Source organism: Ascaphus truei, chromosome 20, assembly GCF_040206685.1.
Source record: "Ascaphus truei isolate aAscTru1 chromosome 20, aAscTru1.hap1, whole genome shotgun sequence".
In the NCBI taxonomy this organism is placed as follows: domain Eukaryota; kingdom Metazoa; phylum Chordata; class Amphibia; order Anura; family Ascaphidae; genus Ascaphus; species Ascaphus truei.
This window is the reverse complement of record NC_134502.1, coordinates 4,232,807-4,251,210: the sequence shown is the minus strand read 5'-3', so window position 1 is coordinate 4,251,210 and position 18,404 is coordinate 4,232,807. Positions and strand designations below refer to the sequence as shown.

Genomic DNA, 18,404 nt, shown 5'->3' with positions numbered 1-18,404 from the left:
GATACTATAAGCTCACGGGTATATAGTCTAGTATAGAATTTATTACGTACGTTCCTCTCAATGCTCATCTTATGTGTAACGTTTATAGGGCAATTCACACGGCAGCTTAAGCGATGACGCTGGTACGTATAAGAAGTGGGTACGATGTCTGTTACGTATTTTTTTTTTGTTTTTCAATTTTATTGGAGTTTCTTGTTCATACATTATGCCACAAACCATTGTGTTGTACACCAACTTTTTTTTTAACAAACAATACGATACTCGTACATGACATATTAGGAACTACCTACAACATAGAACGTTATTTACAAGACATACCAGACACAGGTCCGGCGGGGGACGACGACGAAGGGTGGGGCGGGGGTTTAGGGGCGAGGGAGAACCGGTGCGTCTTTTGCTTGGGTTTTGGTTCCTTTTTTCAGTTCCTGTATCGTTTTGTTTTATGTTTCTCAGAGGGACTTTCACCCTATTCCCTGCTCTTTTCTTGCCCTCATGTAGTCGGGGCTGTCATCAGTTTCAGGCCTACCTGTCCGTCGCTATGTGCTGTCGGATCTCTTACCTTCAAAGGAGAACGTATTTGCTGCTATCATTGAAGTATTGCGGCAGCACCCTCCCCTGGGATATCTGTCTGGCCAGCTGTGGCGTCCAGACTTTTAGGAAATTTAGGCCGGTGTCATTAACTAAACTCGTTAATTGCTCCATCCGGCAGACATGCCAAATCTGTTTCTCATTTTAGGGATGACTGGTAGTTCCTTTTGCTTCCATAATGCTGCGATCTCGCATCTTGTGGCTGTTGCAAAATGCACGATTAATTATGCGTCGCATTTGACAGACCCTGGATCCGCCTGCCCAGGAGGAACACCCACGGGTCCAGGGGGATCTCCAAATTGAGTATCCTTTTAACCAATCTCTCATTTGTTTCCAAACCAGGACCACTTTTGTGCAGGACCACAGCATGTGTTGCAAACCCGCCGCCTCCCCGCAGCGCTTTGGGCAGAGCGGGGAGTAGCCCTTACAAATTTAGCTAATCTTGATGGGATGTAATACCATCGCATGAGGACTTTATATGCGTTCTCCTTTAATGTGGTGCAGATAGAACTTTTTGCTGCTGCCTGTAGGATCCTGTCCCATTCCTCGTCCTCTAAAGTCTCCCCTAAGTCAGATTCCCACTGTCTGATGTAACTAAGTCTTGTTTCATTAGGGTCCCAGGACAGATCACTTCCCTGTACATTCTAGATGTTAGTCCCCGTGTGTCCGTTCCTCTAGAACACAGCTGCTCAAACTTCGTTCTTACAGGTCTGATTGGGGTTTTGTTATAGAAATCTCTGATCTGGAGGTATCTAAAGAATGCCTTGTTTGGTATATCCTTTGTGGCCTTAATTTGTTCAAATGTTTTTATATATTTCTTCCCTCCAGGTCATTAAGCCATGTAATACCCGACTGTATCCAAACTAACAAATTATTTCTATTCATCCCTGGAGCGAAATCTGGGTTACCGATGATCGGTGTCATAAGTGAGTTCTTGGAGGTTAGATTACAGCTGTATTTAGTGGCCTCCCAAACCTTTAATGAACCGACTATGGTCTGGAGCGCCATTTCCATCCTGATTATCCCTTTCTTGGGTAGCCAGATCAAATCGTGTAGTTCAATTGGTGCACAACAGCTTTTCTCCAATTCTACCCATCTCCTTAAGCTTGGGTCCGTGTGCCATTGGATAATTTGACTTAATTGAGCCACTTTGTAGTAAGCTAACAAGCAATGTACCACTAGTCCTCCTTTCGTCGTAGGCTTCTTCAAGATACCCTTTGCAATTCTTGGGTTTTTCTTATTCCAAATAAATGTCATAATTTGTGACTGTAGGGAGAGGATGTCCGCATTTACTACAGGTATAGGTAGACTCTGGAATAGATATAACATCCTTGGGAGGAGATTAATTTTCACGCTATGTATCCTCCCAATCCATGAGATGCTACCCCTCATCCATGTCCTGAGATCCTCCCCCATTGTCTTAATCAGCCTGGGAAAATTAGCTTTGTATAATGTTTTGTAGTCCCTTGTGATGTATACCCCTAAATATTTGATAGCGGAGGCTTGCCATTTAAAGTTAAAGTTTGTCAATCAGTTTTCTACCTCTTTGGGTAAATGTATATTGAGGGCTTCCGATTTGGTCTGATTGATTTTAAACCCCAAAATTTGGTTAAATTTACTTAGAATCTCGAACACATTGGGCAAGAATGTAAGAGGTTTTGACAACGTTAAAATGACGTCATCTGCATACAAGGCTGCTTTGTGCATCTGGTCTTCTTTTGAGATTCCTGTTATATCTGGGCTATGCCTAATGTGAGCAAAGGAATGGAAGCAGGCACACGGTCTTACTAAAGGTGCAGTTTATTGTGCCACCAAAGGTCCAACGTTTCGGCAAATAGATTGCCTTTATCAAGGAGAGGGCTACAGAACATGTTAAACATACCACAATATATACACAAATGGGTACGTCACGATGGGGGCGTTGACATCCAGGAGCAAGGCAGCAGTGATCGTGGGGGGGTGAGTACCCATTTGTGTATATATTGTGGTATGTTTAACATGTTCTGTAGCCCTCTCCTTGATAAAGGCAATCTATTTGCCGAAATGTTGGACCTTTGGTGGCACAATAAACTGCACCTTTAGTAAGACCGTGTGCCTGCTTCCATTCCTTTGCTCAAGTACCTCTGGGATGTCTGGACCTCCCTGGATACAGCGCACCGGCAGATAAGTACCCCCCTCCAGCACCTACCAGCGGTGTGCATGTGCTTCTACATATGACTATGCCTAATGTGCGCAGCTAGGGGCTCGATACAGAGAGCAAACAGCAGTGGGGACAACGGGCAACCCTGTCTTGTTCCGCTTCGTATATTAAATTGATCTGAGGGGAAGCCCTGATGTCGCACACATGCCGTTGGACCTTCATATAGCGCAAGAATGGATCTTAATAGGCGTCCTTCAAAAGCAAATTCTCCCAATGTTTCTTTTAGGTAGGGCCAGTCTATCCTATCAAAGGCTTTCTCAGCATCCAGACTTAACACCATGGAGTGTATGTTTTTCTTTTTAGCCAAGTCAATTAAATCAATTATTCTCCTGGTGTTGTCTGCGGCTTGTCTACCTCCGATAAACCCTACTTGATCCGTGTGGATTAACCCGGGAAGGACACTACCCACCCTGTTTGCTATGAGTTTGGAGTAAATTTTAACATCCAAATTAATCAGTGAAATGGCAAGGAGAGGACACATATATATCTTACCGTGAGCCGGACAAGGGGGGGGTCACATATATATGTTACCGTGAGCCGGGCAAGGAGGGGTCACGTATAGATCTTACCGTGAGCCGGGCAAAGGAGAGGACACATATATATCTTACCGTGAGCCGGGCAAGGAGGGGACACATATATATGTTACCGTGAGCCGGGCAAAGGAGGGGACACATATATATCTTACCGTGAGCCGGGCAAGGAGGGGTCACATATATATGTTACCGTGAGCCGGGCAAGGAGGGGTCACATCAATATGTTACCGGGAGCCGGGCAAGGAGGGGTCACATATATGTTGCGTGAGCCGGGCAAGGAGGTGTCACATATATATGTTACCGTGAGCCAGGCAAGGAGCGGACACATATATATGTTACCGTGAGCCAGGCAAGGAGCGGACACATATATATGTTACCGTGAGCCGGGCAAGGAGGGGTCACATATATATGTTACCGTGAGCCGGGCAAGGAGGGGTCACATCAATATGTTACCGGGAGCCGGGCAAGGAGGGGTCACATATATGTTGCGTGAGCCGGGCAAGGAGGTGTCACATATATATGTTACCGTGAGCCAGGCAAGGAGCGGACACATATATATGTTACCGTGAGCCAGGCAAGGAGCGGACACATATATATGTTACCGTGAGCCGGGCAAGGAGGGGTCACATATATATGTTACCGTGAGCCGGGCAAGGAGGGGACACATATATATGTTACCGTGAGCCGGGCAAGGAGGGGACACATATATATGTTACCGTGAGCCGGGCAAGGAGGGGACACATATATATGTTACCGTGAGCCGGGCAAGGAGGGGACACATATATATGTTACCGTGAGCCAGGCAAGGAGGGGACACATATATATGTTACCGTGAGCTGGGCAAGGAGGGGTCACATATATATGTTACCGTGAGCCAGGCAAGGAGCGGACACATATATATGTTACCGTGAGCTCCGACTCCCTCCCCTTATACGGAGAACACGTGTCGGTGTCACAGCAGCTGCAGGGCCACACTTAGCATTTCTTACAACCATTTGCTAGTGCGCAGCAGGATTAACCCTGTGTCTGCCAGGAAGAACTGTAATCACATGCTTAGGTTTATAACATACGCCTGACTTAAAAGGTTACTTAACCCCTGAGGTGCTACACCTCCGTCACATGTACCCAGAAACCTCATGTGAGCCCAGATAGGCGAGAGGCTGCTAATTCTTATGTAGCCATGCTCTAAAATGGCTTACAGTTTTCTCTCCTGCTGGCAGTAAGCCTGGTAAGTTACAGGGTTGCCAACAGTAATCATGGAGGTTTGCCCTCACACCCTGGTGAGGTGTCCTATGTAATGATGGGAGTGGCTACATACTCTGAGTCCACCGTTAGTGACATCAGAGATGTGCCTGTTTCCTGAGGTATATAAGGCACAGCACTGCCCAAAGTTAGTGTGTTCTAGAAGGTATTCTGCAAGGGCAAGTCTACGTTTAGACTTGCAGCCAGTTGAGTCAATATCAATTAGTACAAGGCCTACACTGCATCCAGGGACCTGGCAAAAGGTGGTGATCTCCCTGAGGAGAGAGGTGATCCCACTTCATTCAGGAGGCATACCTTTCAAAGGGAAGTACTGAGGAGAATGCACGGCTAAGCTGAAAGCTGTGAGGGGCAGCTGGTCCATACCATCATGCAAATAAAGATGCCCTGTTCAAAGACAACCCCACTGTGTGAGTGTGAAGTTACTCTCCAGTGGAAGGCACCACCAAGGAGTTCCTCATCAGAACCATCCCCATGCGGACGCAGGGATCCTGATGAGGTGGAGGCGCTGCACTGGATATAGGTAGGACTTGCACACACTACCTCAGCTGCCTGTCTGGGTTGGCAATCCCCATACACCATCATGCGGGAGACTCAGGAGTCCTGTTGCCAACAGGTGCACCACCAGACACTACCATGTAATGGGGACTGGTTAGACCACAGGGGCCAATGTGAGATTGGGTGGGTCAGGAAGAACCAGAAAATCTGTTACATTATAAATAATCCTATTGAACATACTGGATACTGCAAACAGGAACTTACAGGGTTAATAGTCTGAGTAACAAACTCCCCGCCCCTGTGTGCTGAGAAGGGAAACCTGTCCCACTGGTTATATGAGAGAGAGGAGAATGTAAGTTGTGTTTCCTGTTGCTGTTATTTCCCAGCGTGTATTACCCCTGGTCCCTATACCTGAGCTGGTGGCATTGCGATGCTACTGTAATTGACCTGTGGCTGCCTTTTGTCCTGTGTGCAGTCCCACTCATAGCACAAGCACAACATGCATTGTAGCTTTGAAACACCGAAAACTAACATGTGCACCCAAGAACTGGCACCCCACCATTTGCACCTACTGTATAATGTGGGTGTTCTAAACCTTCTCTAAGACACCAGCCCTAATACCCTGCTGGCAGGCAATACAGGTTAAACTACCCCCCATTTCCCTCATGTTGCTGAATTCTCTGCCCTGCAGCTATTTCTCACAAGAGGCCCCCCATACAAGGCAGCCCACTTATAAGCTGCACAGGCAGCTATGGGCCCATGCGGCAAAGGGAATACACAGAGAATGCATTAACTAGCCCACTGGGCTTACATAGTTACCCCACACACACAGTTCCTAGCTTATAACCCTATGGGGACAGTATAAGGGGAACAACATTACAGGACAACACAGTAAGGTACAATATTAGACCCAAGAGCTGACACTTTCAGCCCTTGCCATACGGTTTCAGGGGCAGCCAGCCGGGCTCCACCTTTTTTAATGAAGGCCGGCTAAGTCCTACAGTCAGCCCATGTACTGCAGGAACAGGCTGAGGTGTATAACACAAAGCTGACTTAAAAGGAAACTTAACCCGTGAAGTGCAACACCTGTCACATGTCACCAAACGCCTCATGTGAGCACAGATAGGTAACATGCTGCATATTCTTTTAACTACTCTTATTCCTCATATTGTATACTGCAGCCAGGAACTTACAGAGTTAATAGTCTGAGTCACAAACTCCCCGCCCCCTTTGTGCTGAATAATAAGGGAATTTAAGTTTCGTTTCCTGTTGCTGCTTCCAAGCATGGCGTCTGCTGGTCTGAGAGAGGAGCTAACCTGCCCCATCTGCCTGAGCATTTATACCCAGCCTGTAACGCTGAGATGTGGGCATAACTTCTGCCAGGGCTGTATTGGGAGTGTGTGGGATTCCCGGGGGGGATCTGGACTTTATACCTGTCCTGAATGCAGAGCAGAGTTTCAGGAGCGTCCTGCACTGCAGAGGAACCTGAAGCTGTGTAACATAGCGGAGCGTTTCCTTTCTACTCAGCCGGAGCAGGGGGAGGCTGTGATCTTCTGCACTTACTGTGTTACCTCCTCTGTACCCGCTGCTAAAACCTGTCTGCAGTGTGACGCCTCCCTGTGTGATATTCACCTAGAGAGACACAGCAAGTCAGAGGAACACGTCTTAACTGAGCCAACCACCTCCTTAAAGACCAGGAAATGCCCCGTCCACAAGGAGATCCTGAAGTATTATTGCACTGAGGATGCTGCCTGTGTCTGTGTGTCCTGCTTCGCATTTGGAGAGCACAGGGGACACCAGGTGGAGTCGCTGAATGAGGCCTCTGAGAAGAAGAAGGTGAAACTGAGACATGTTCTGGAGAAACTGACCTCAGTGAGAGAGGAGACTGAGAAAAGGGCCCAGAGTCTGCAGGGACAGAAGAGAGAAGAGCAAGAGAAAGCAGCTGGGGTAACAGCCCGAGTCACTGCCCTGATTAGGGACATCAGGGCACAGCTGGAAGTCCTAGAGAAGCGAGTCCTGAGTGAGATCACCAGGTGGGAAGAGCAGGTTTCTCTCCGAGTCTCTGATCTAATCCAGCAGCTGGAAATAGAGAAGGACGAGCTGTCCAGGAAGATGCTTCACATTGAGGAGCTGTGCAACATCACTGATCCATTAACTGTCTTACAGGGACGGGAGTCAGACAATGCTGAGGACAGAGAGAGAGGGGGAAATAAGGTCCCTGCTGTAGGGGATTTGGATGAGGTTCTGATCCCACTGACCTTACAGAGATTAGCTGATATTGTGACTGATCTAATAGCAAAGAGCGGGTTCTGTGTGCAGGGGGATTCAGGCATATTACTGGATGTAAATACAGCGGCTAATAATGTATCTGTATCAGGTGACCTGAAAACTGCATCCAGCTCAGAAACAGACCAGTTACGCCCAAATACACCAGGGAGATTTGGGGAGGATCAGGTTTTAAGCACCAGGAGTTTTTCCTCAGGACAACATTACTGGGAAGTGGAGATCAGTGACTCAGGGAACAGGGGGGTAGGGATTTCCTATCCCAGTATAGTAAGGGAAGGAGGTCACTTCCTCATAGGAGATAATAAGAAGTCCTGGGGTTTGTTAATGTACGATAATATTTATTCAGTGATGCATGACTCAATATATACACGGATATATCCCGAGTCTCCCTCGCAGAGATTAGGAATATACCTGGACTATGAGGCTGGGCGGCTGTCCTTTTATCAGCTGTGTGACCCGATCAGACACTTACACACCGTCACTGCCACCTTCACTGAGCCTCTTCATGCTGCGTTCTGTGTATGTGAGAAAGGCTGGGTCAGAACCAGGAGCTAGGAGTACTGATCCCGGCTCAGCAGGGGAACCCATAGAAACAGAATATAAAATATAGTACATAGAAATAAGAATATGTTATATCGGATACACGTGTATATCCTGTCAGGTGCGTCAGAATGAATGAAAACAACCGCTGCGTGAAAGATAAAGTCTATGAAACATGAATGGCAACTGGCCCAGCTCTGGGCACTATAGGTTGCAAAACTCACGGTTTGGAGATAGGACGTCTTGTTGCAGTGCTCAGTGGCAGTGATGTGCTGTTGCACCGCCAACCCTGTAGTGACTAGGATGGTCACATAGGGCGGTCAAGTGACCGGCGGTGGTATCCTGCAGTGAGAGCGAAGTGGGGGGATGCCCGGTGTAATGCCTCAAATCGGCAGCTCGTCTGAATCAGGCACCGCTACTCCCGGCGTGATGATGACGTCACGTGCGGCTGTCACCTGACCGGCGATGATCTCCTCCGTGTGCAGCGATGGTCCGGCGTGCATAGGCAATGAATATAAGGATAAACTCCTCCAACGGCAGTCAGAGCAATAGCGAAGCACAGCCTTGAATGAAACAGGGTATAGACTGAGGTGGTGACTAGAAAAAAATTATTGGAACAGACATGTGTAGCTGATGGATCCTTTGACGCGTTTCAGCCCTCAGGCCTTTGTCAAAAAGTGATCCATCAGCGTGGGGAGTACACAGATATAGGCAGATGTTAACACAAAGCACCTGTGCCTGATAAAAACCAGGTGAGGCGGGTAACACTCCAATTATCTATGTAACAGGGATAATAAAAACAACAAAAGGTATGCCAGCTTTGCAATGTTATATGATAATTATAACATATAGATATATTAGATACACACAAATACAAGCATGATGTTGACAGGCATAACACAGAAATAAAACATAAAAGTTACAGCAGTCTGATAGAAATAACATTATTCAGTAATATAAAAAGTAAACATCTCAGATGCCTAAAATGTGGATGTTGGTAACAAGATATTGTCAGTTGGGGATTGCATAAATGATAAGTGGTGGGGAAAGGAGAATGGAAGAGGGGAAAGGGGGAAGAAAGGAGGGGGGGAGGGGGGGGAAGGGGGGAGGGGGAGAGGGAGGGAAAGAGTAGGGGGAGGGGAAGGGGGGGGGGTGGGGGGGGTGGGGGAGGGGTGTGGAGGGATGTGTGAGGAATGTGTGGGAAGGCAAGGGAGAGGGGGGGGAGGGGGGGAAGAGGAACTCCCTCCCCCCCTCCCCCCTTCCCCCCCCCCTCCTTTCTTCCCCCTTTCCCCTCTTCCATTCTCCTTTCCCCACCACTTATCATTTATGCAATCCCCAACTGACAATATCTTGTTACCAACATCCACATTTTAGGCATCTGAGATGTTTACTTTTTATATTACTGAATAATGTTATTTCTATCAGACTGCTTTAACTTTTATGTTTTATTTCTGTGTTATGCCTGTCAACATCATGCTTGTATTTGTGTGTATCTAATATATCTATATGTTATAATTATCATATAACATTGCAAAGCTGGCATACCTTTTGTTGTTTTTATTATCCCTGTTACATAGATAATTGGAGTGTTACCCGCCTCACCTGGTTTTTATCAGGCACAGGTGCTTTGTGTTAACATCTGCCTATATCTGTGTACTCCCCACGCTGATGGATCACTTTTTGACAAAGGCCTAAGGGCTGAAACGCGTCAAAGGATCCATCAGCTACACATGTCTGTTCCAATAATTTTTTTCTAGTCACCACCTCAGTCTATACCCTGTTTCATTCAAGGCTGTGCTTCGCTATTGCTCTGACTGCCGTTGGAGGAGTTTATCCTTATATTCATTGCCTATGCACGCCGGACCATCGCTGCACACGGAGGAGATCATCGCCGGTCAGGTGACAGCCGCACGTGACGTCATCATCACGCCGGGAGTAGCGGTGCCTGATTCAGACGAGCTGCCGATTTGAGGCATTACACCGGGCATCCCCCCACTTCGCTCTCACTGCAGGATACCACCGCCGGTCACTTGACCGCCCTATGTGACCATCCTAGTCACTACAGGGTTGGCGGTGCAACAGCACATCACTGCCACTGAGCACTGCAACAAGACGTCCTATCTCCAAACCGTGAGTTTTGCAACCTATAGTGCCCAGAGCTGGGCCAGTTGCCATTCATGTTTCATAGACTTTATCTTTCACGCAGCGGTTGTTTTCATTCATTCTGACGCACCTGACAGGATATACACGTGTATCCGATATAACATGCCTTGCTAAGTTACAGGTTGCTCGAATTCATTGTGGGACTGTTATTGCTTATATAACTTTCAAGAAGATTACCCACACATAACAAGGGTCGGTGGTGACTCTCTATTAGAGAATTATTTTTCTTTTTTGTAACATCTCTATTTTATGGCATAAAGACTTTTTGCACTTATCATATATATAATGGATGAGGAACAAGAAATTTCAACTGACATCCCCACTAGTTATGTGCAGAAATGCGGGAATAATTCAGAAAGAACTAAAAGGGCTCTGCATTTATTTGATGAGACTTCTGCTAATATTACATGTGATAATGCCACAGACTTGATTGATCACTTTGTGAAATTGGAAAAACTGCTTACTCAAGACATCAGAATCTTTTGGGACATAACATCACTTGAGAACTATCTAAGGGTTAAACGCATACCAAGGGGACTGCGTGTGAAAAAAATGCCCTCGTTTGGCTTTCCTGATAAGGACTTTGAATTACACTGGAGAAAAATACTAGATACATGTTCAAATGAACTTATGCAATTGATTGTACGGTATAAGGTGAAAGAAAAAAAGTCTCTAACTACTGAAATTGAAATCTTAAAAAAAGAGTTACACAAATTTAGTGACATGGATCGTTTCACACACAATGACAAAATTCTCTTACAGAATATAGAGCAAATGGAAAAGGGTGTAGTTTCTAAGAAACAAGAAAAATTCTTTAGAGACAAATCAGATTATGATAGAAATCAAGTGTATGCTTGGGAAAGATTGGGTGTCACCAGAGATTTTGACAGGTCTAGGGTCACTTCGCACTCTACACCTCGCAAAATGTCTATGGATAATGACCAATCATTTAACCAAAAACCTACCACTAAATCTATTTTGAAATCGCCATATTCAGATAGAAGGTCTAGTTTCGATACAGACTCTTCTGACAACATGGACAGGCCTTCCGTGTCTTTTTCAAAACAGAACACAAGAGACCCCAGAGACTCTGAAGATGGCTATTTCAAAAATACATATCTGTCTAGTCAAAAGGAAGATAGATCTAAATCCAGTCTACCCAATACACCACATGCACCGTCAAAAAACGGAAAGGGTGCAGAAGGGGGAAGAAGAGCAGAGAGAACATCAGGCTCAGACAACAAGAGGAAGAAATACTCCTAGATCCCTCCCTTAGTAACATCATTAATATTTCTGACACTCCCCTTACCCCTCAACAAATTGTCCTATTGAATAAGGGTTTAAATTTTGCACCCCAAGAGAACTTTGATCTCTTTAAAACGATTTTAGCAACGATATTTTTATATTGCCACAGACGGCATTTCGTCTTCATGATGGTGAAGGTTGCATGATACGGTGACTGGTACCGTGTACTGTATTTTAAGGCAAAAAGTTACCTATACTCACACTTCCTGTGATAACCTATATGTTCTGTTAATATTATGTTGGTGTAAATCTAGTGATTTACTAGAGAGCAATATTGCACTGATGACATTTTTGCTGATCTTTTTTAATCATTTTGTTTTAGGGTGCTTTGTATTATAATTTATCCGCGGTGCCGCCTTGTAGTTAAATTTGGGGATGATTAAGAAGGAACGTGCTTGAAATAGTCCAATGGTGATCAAACGAAGGAAGCCATTGAAAGCAACCGTTTCAAATTTTACTTTTCTTTAACTTGAGTTTATGTTCGTTAGCTCTTAAATCATCTAATAATTTGACTCTTTCATTGTGTTACAAATGCCATTTGGTGCTGAAGCGGTTAAAGTGAGAAGGAAAGAGTTAAGACTGTGTTAACATTTCCAAAGAAACCTCATATGGGGCGTCTAGAAAACATGAGTGAGAATAAGGCTGTTAAATGGGTTTAATGCTAAACTGCAACAGATATTAGTGATCAATAACCGCTACGCCAGTGGATGCCATTAAAGCAAATCTATGCCAGGTGCACAAATATGTTTTGGCGAGTCAGAAAGTGAGAAAAAACCCATCCACCGTACAGCACTACTTGCTATAGACATTTAGTGAGTAACCCTCAAAGAATCTCTTACAGATTAATGCACACTGACTTTTTTTTAATTTGGCTTAAAAAAAAAATCAAGAAGATCCAGGGATTTCTAAAGTTTAGAGAAAGGGCCAATAAATGATATGATTCCTATGAAATCCGTATTTTTTAATTGTATGAGGAACTGGTGATTTGAGTATCGATGTACAGTTTGCTAACTATCGCCAAACTGCAAAATGTGTCTGAAAACGCGTTTACAACAAAAAGGACAGAAACTGTACTTTGGTTTTTTTTTTTTACTAGACCAAAGAACTGCTTAGCACAGATTATGTAGCAATTCATAAGTGTATAGTATATTTGAACTTGGAGTGTCACCCCTATAGGTTGTGCCTAAAATAATAAATATCAAGTTGAGGTCAAAATCAGTGTTTTTTTTAAACAGTAAAACAAAAAAAGCTTCTGTTTTTAAACTATGACATTGAGAAAGTTATATACGAAATATATACTAAACTGTTGCTGTTTTACCAGTCTGTAGCTGTCAAAAATGGAAATATTCCTTGTATAGATTCCCAAACATTGCTTAACAATTTGTTATTTAGAAAGGAAATTATAGAGAAATCTTCTATTACTTGTTACTGCAACATTATTTTCTGATAATTGATACCAAGACAAAAGACATACTGTAACTGTTAGAACCGATCAGTTGCTTGACGATTTTCAAGTCTGTTGTATTGTATTTATGGTTTTCCAATAAAATTCATTTTAGAATGAAAAAAAAAAAAAAAAAAAAAAAAACGATTATAGATTTACAAAAATATACTCGCAAACTTGCTTTAAAAAAAATTGTTTTCCAAAAAGGGTCATGTACCATTGAATTCCATCTTGGATAACACTGAGCCTGATGATTCACTGCTGAAAGTGGAAACCTGTTCCTTTAAAGAACTTGCCTTTAACACGGATATGCATGCACTTTATGATGAATGCTGTGTAGACAATCCTAGAGAGCCCCCCTTTTTTGGTCATGTAGATTCGGGGCTAAAAAATCGCTCCACATTTATTCCCAACAGTTCAAAAGGGTCATGTATTTCTACATTTGAATGCTTGGTAGATAGAGATCTTAGACTACTGGCAAAAGGTTTTTCCTTCCCAGGGTCTTCACACACCATACATAATCTAACCAAACAAGAAAAGCTAGATTTAGATGTATTAAAAAATGACCAATCTATAGTAATCAAAAATGCCGACAAGGGTGGTGCCATTATAGTACAGTCATCTATTAAGTATAGGAATGAAGCCATCAGATTATTAAGTGATAATGCATTTTATTCAAAATTGAGAACAGATCCCACTAAGAGATTCCTTGCAGAATTGGAAACACTTTTGGAGCTAGGTGATGTATTACAGGTTCTAAGCAGTAAAGAAAGGAGATATCTCATGTGTGAATTCCCTATCGTACCGGTGTTCCACCATCTCCCAAAGATCCATAAGTCACTGGAGAACCCTCCGGGGCGACCCATCGTCTCCAGTATTGGATCTTTGGGAGATGGTGTTTCCCGCTACGTTGATTGTTTCCTACAACCTATTGTACGACAGCTACTTTCCTTTTTACAGGATACTACCTCATTACTCATTGAGTTGGAGAGCATTACTTGGAAAGATAGTTACAGGTGGGTCACCATGGATGTCACATCGCTATACACCATTATTGCACATGAACACGGACTCAAAGCTATATATCATTATCTACTATCTTCTTCCCTTTCCACTGCACAGATCACTTTCATCAGCGATTCGATTTTGTTTTTACTCACACACAATTATTTTCTTTTTGACTCACTTTTTTATTTACAGACACAAGGCACGGCGATGGGGACGTCCTTTGCGCCCTCATACGCCAATCTTTTTATGGGTCTATGGGAATCCACTCACATTTTCGGTGAAACTAACCTCTATCGCTCTAATATCATCTTTTATAAACGCTATATTGATGACTTGCTTTTTATTTGGGATGGGGATCTTCACACTTTACACACATTCATTGACACATTGAACACAAATGATATAAACCTTAATTTCACCTTCAACACTGATCCGCATGAGATCAATTATCTAGATGTGACACTCCATGGTGGCCCAGATTCTGCTATTTCCACAGATATATTCACCAAGCCCCACTCAAGAAATTCATATTTATATGCTAAAAGTTGTCATCCCAGATCCATGATTCGAGGGATTCCAAAAGGACAATTCTTGCGCTATAAAAGACTATGCTCAGACCAGGATAACTTTCTCTTACACTCTAGGGACCTCAGTGAGAAATTTGCTGTTAGAGGATATTCCAACAGAGACATTGAACAAGCGTTTACTTATGCAGATTGTTCAGACAAACATGTTATTAAAAAGGAACAAAAAATCAGCACTGACAAATACCAGGTTTGCAGATAATCCTTTATTTATAACTAAATTCAGCAGACAGGCCCCACAGATACAGCACATTATATGGAAAGTGTAAGTGGGGTGTTTAACCAAAAATGGCGCTCATTGACATTGAAACAACAGTGATATAATCAATAAAATAATGATAAGGTGATACTTAAACAAACACAGTGGTTGATTGCAGCTGTAACCTGATGTAGGATTTCATTTCTCAATCCTTGTTTGAAGAAGTGGCAGGTGGATCATGACGTCACTTCCGGTCGCTGACACGCACCCGTGAACCGCACAGCAGAGAAGGAGAAAGATCCGAGAGAGAGACTTCATCCGGTGGCAGCATCGAGCGATATGTGCAGAGATCATTGAGATCTAAAATGCTGTTTTTTATCTAGCTACATGTGAGTAGATTGGATTTTAACTACTTCATTTATTAAATTGCCAAACAGTCTACGCTATGTCCAGTGTTTTTATCCTAAGGTCAGCTGAGAACCACACTCCCCTGGCATCAACATACCCTACAGACTGACATCAATTCGTAAAGATACCTTTATGTGTCTGTATCCTACCTCACGTTTGTGAGTATTTTGTGTCTACATTCTGTGCTAGACAATTCATTTAATAACTGTTTGCACAATATTGCACCATAAGTATTTTCTTATGTGTTCCCACATGGTATGCGCTTCCTGATGATCCACCTGCCACATTATATGGAAACACTGGAATGTGTTGAAACTTGATCCTGATCTAGAACCATTCATATCAAAACCTAAATTTGCCTTTAGAAGAGCAAACACCTTGGCTACGTCCCTTTCCAGAAGTTTATTTCAATCACTCGCTCCACCTAAAATCAGTAACATACCCAAAGGATTTTTCAAATGCGGGTTGTGTAAGTGCTGCCAGTATGCAATACCCACCAAAAAGATCACCACTGTATCCACCGTGACAAAATTTAGAATTTCCTCATTCATTAACTGCCATACCAGTTATGTGGTGTATGTAATATCATGTGTGTGCAATGCTAAATATGTTGGTAGGACAATTCGCCCTTTACACATCCGGATCTCAGAACATATAAGACTAATCAAAAAGAAAGATCTTTTGCACCCTGTGTCTAAACACTTTTCACTATGTCCCTGCGGTGGTCTAAAGAATTTTGGATTTTTCGGCATTACACACATCCCCATACACATCAGAGGGGGAGATAGACTAAACAGTCTCAATAAAATGGAGATGCAATGGATTTTCCAGTTAGACACCTTGCAACCCCATGGACTTAATGTAGATTGGGAACTCCAAAACTTCTTACATGATTAATCATATTCATCATTTTATTTTCAACCTTCTTTGTTCTTTCCCTCTCCCATGCCCTTCATCCCGTTCCTCTTCCCCCCCCTCTCCCTTGCCTTCCCACACATTCCTCACACATCCCTCCCCCAACCCCCCCCACTTCCCCCCCCCCCTACTCTTTCCCTCCCCCCCTCCCCCCTTCCCACCCCCCTCCCCCCTTCCCCCCCCCCCTCCCTCCTTCCCCCCCCCATTGGATAATTGGAGTGTTACCCGCCTCACCTGGTTTTTATCAGGCACAGGTGCCTTGTGTTAACATCTGCCTATATCTGTGTACTCCCCACGCTGATGGATCACTTTTTGACAAAGGCCTGAGGGCTGAAACGCGTCAAAGGATCCATCAGCTACACATGTCTGTTCCAATAATTTTTTTCTAGTCACCACCTCAGTCTATACCCTGTTTCATTCAAGGCTGTGCTTCGCTATTGCTCTGACTGCCGTTGGAGGAGTTTATCCTTATAGAAATAAGAATATACTGGGAGGGATTCAGTGAGCGAGGGAGAGAACAGGGGAATATATCTCATGTATTAATCAGTTACCCAGAGGGCCCCTTCAGCACTTTGCAATGTATATATATATATATATCTCACATACCTGTCCTGGGGATATCTGATTGCTTTAATCTGTGTTTAGTTCCTGTTCTGGGAGCGAGCGTATAGAAGTAATATAGGAGCGTATACCCATTACATATATATGTTTGTGCTGTGTCAGTAAATGGAAATGCTTTATAATATAAGAATTGTATGATGCAGAATAACATATTCCTGCTTCTCCCTGAGAATGTTTGTCAGACAAGTGTTTATCTCACCGCGTCTCTCATCTCATTTAATAAATGTTATCACAATATTTCTAGGTGTGTGATACTGTAAAGAGATGCGTCAGTTCCCCGGATATAACTCTGCCGCTGATTTATTTTTGGCCCTAGGTGGGACGGCATCTTTAAAGGCGCGTGGGGTAATAATATAATATCTGATAGTCTTATTAATCGTGTCACCTCCCAATGAGCGTTTATTCTATTCCTGTTATTCTGCTGTGTGCAGTGATTCCTGCCTTTCTTGTTATGCTGCAGCATATAACATGTAGTGGGGATATCTGCCAAACATTTACGTTTCATAGGGATAAACCTGTCCTGTTCAGAGGAAATAATGGGGTTACTGCCTCATGATTTAATGTGTATATTATCTCCTGAGATATTAGGAAAAAGCCTCTACTGCCCTGTAACATTCCCCTTTATCCCTTTTACTTGTTAATTACACACCCACAGTACTGCTGCTTGTTATTTACACACCCACAGTACTGCTGCTTGTTATTTACACATCCACAGTACCGCTGCTTGTTATTTACACACACACACACACACACACAGTACCACTGCTTGTTATTTACACACTCACAGCACCGCTGCTTGTTATTTACACAACCACAGTACCGCTGCTTGTTATTTACACACTCACAGCACCGCTGCTTGTTATTTACACAACCACAGTACCGCTGCTTGTTATTTACTCACACACATGACCGCTGCTTGTTATTTACACCCACCCACAGAACCGCTGCGTTATTTACACACCTACAGTACCGATGCTTGTTATAATACACACACAGTACCGCTGCTTGTTATTTACACCCACACCCACAGTACCGCTGTTTTTTATTTACACACCCACAGTACCGATGCTTGTTATTTACACACCCACAGGACCGCTGCTTGTTATTTACACACCCACAGGACCGCTGCTTGTTATTTACACACCCACATGACCGCTGCTTGTTATTTACACACCCAGAGTACCGCTGCTTGTTATTTACACACACACACAGAACCGCTGCTTGTTATTTACACACCCACAGTACCGCTGCTTGTTATTTACACACACACACAGTACCGCTTCTTGTTATTTACACACCCACAGTACCGCTGCTTGTTATTTACACACACACAGAACCGCTGCTTGTTATTTACACATCCACAGTACCGCTGCTGGTTATTTACACACACCCACAGTACCGCTGCTTGTTATTTACACACCCACAGTACCGCTACTTGTTATTTACACACACACAGTACCGCTGATTGTTATTTACACAGATACAGAACCGCTGCTTGTTATTTACACGCCCACAGTACAGCTGCTTGTTATTTACACACCCACAGTACCGCTTCTTGTTATTTACACACCCACAGTACTGCTGCTTCTTATTTACACACCCACAGTACAGCTGCTTGTTATTTACACACACACAGCACCGCTGCTTGTTATTCATTTATTATTTGAATCCCTGTGCCACCTGCAGCTAACAGGAGCCTGCATCCCCCATACAGGTATAGCTGAACCCCTCCATATAATAAGCACCTCACTCACCGGAGGAGATCCCCTAACCCCCACGGTGCCCTGAAACACTAACTAGCGTGGTCCTGCAGCAATAAATCCCTGCTACGTTACTTTTAGTGCATGGTGTG

At 43.8% G+C, this 18,404-nt stretch overlaps 1 protein-coding gene across 1 annotated transcript; it reads left to right on the top strand.

The window, feature by feature from the left end:
• Positions 1–6,360: 6,360 nt before the first annotated feature.
• On the top strand, positions 6,361–8,030 carry LOC142471305 (E3 ubiquitin/ISG15 ligase TRIM25-like). Its single transcript, XM_075578139.1, has one exon. The coding sequence runs from the start codon at positions 6,364–6,366 to the stop codon at positions 7,918–7,920; it is 1,557 nt and encodes a 518-aa protein (XP_075434254.1). The 5' UTR covers positions 6,361–6,363; the 3' UTR covers positions 7,921–8,030.
• The last annotated feature ends 10,374 nt before the right edge of the window (positions 8,031–18,404 follow it).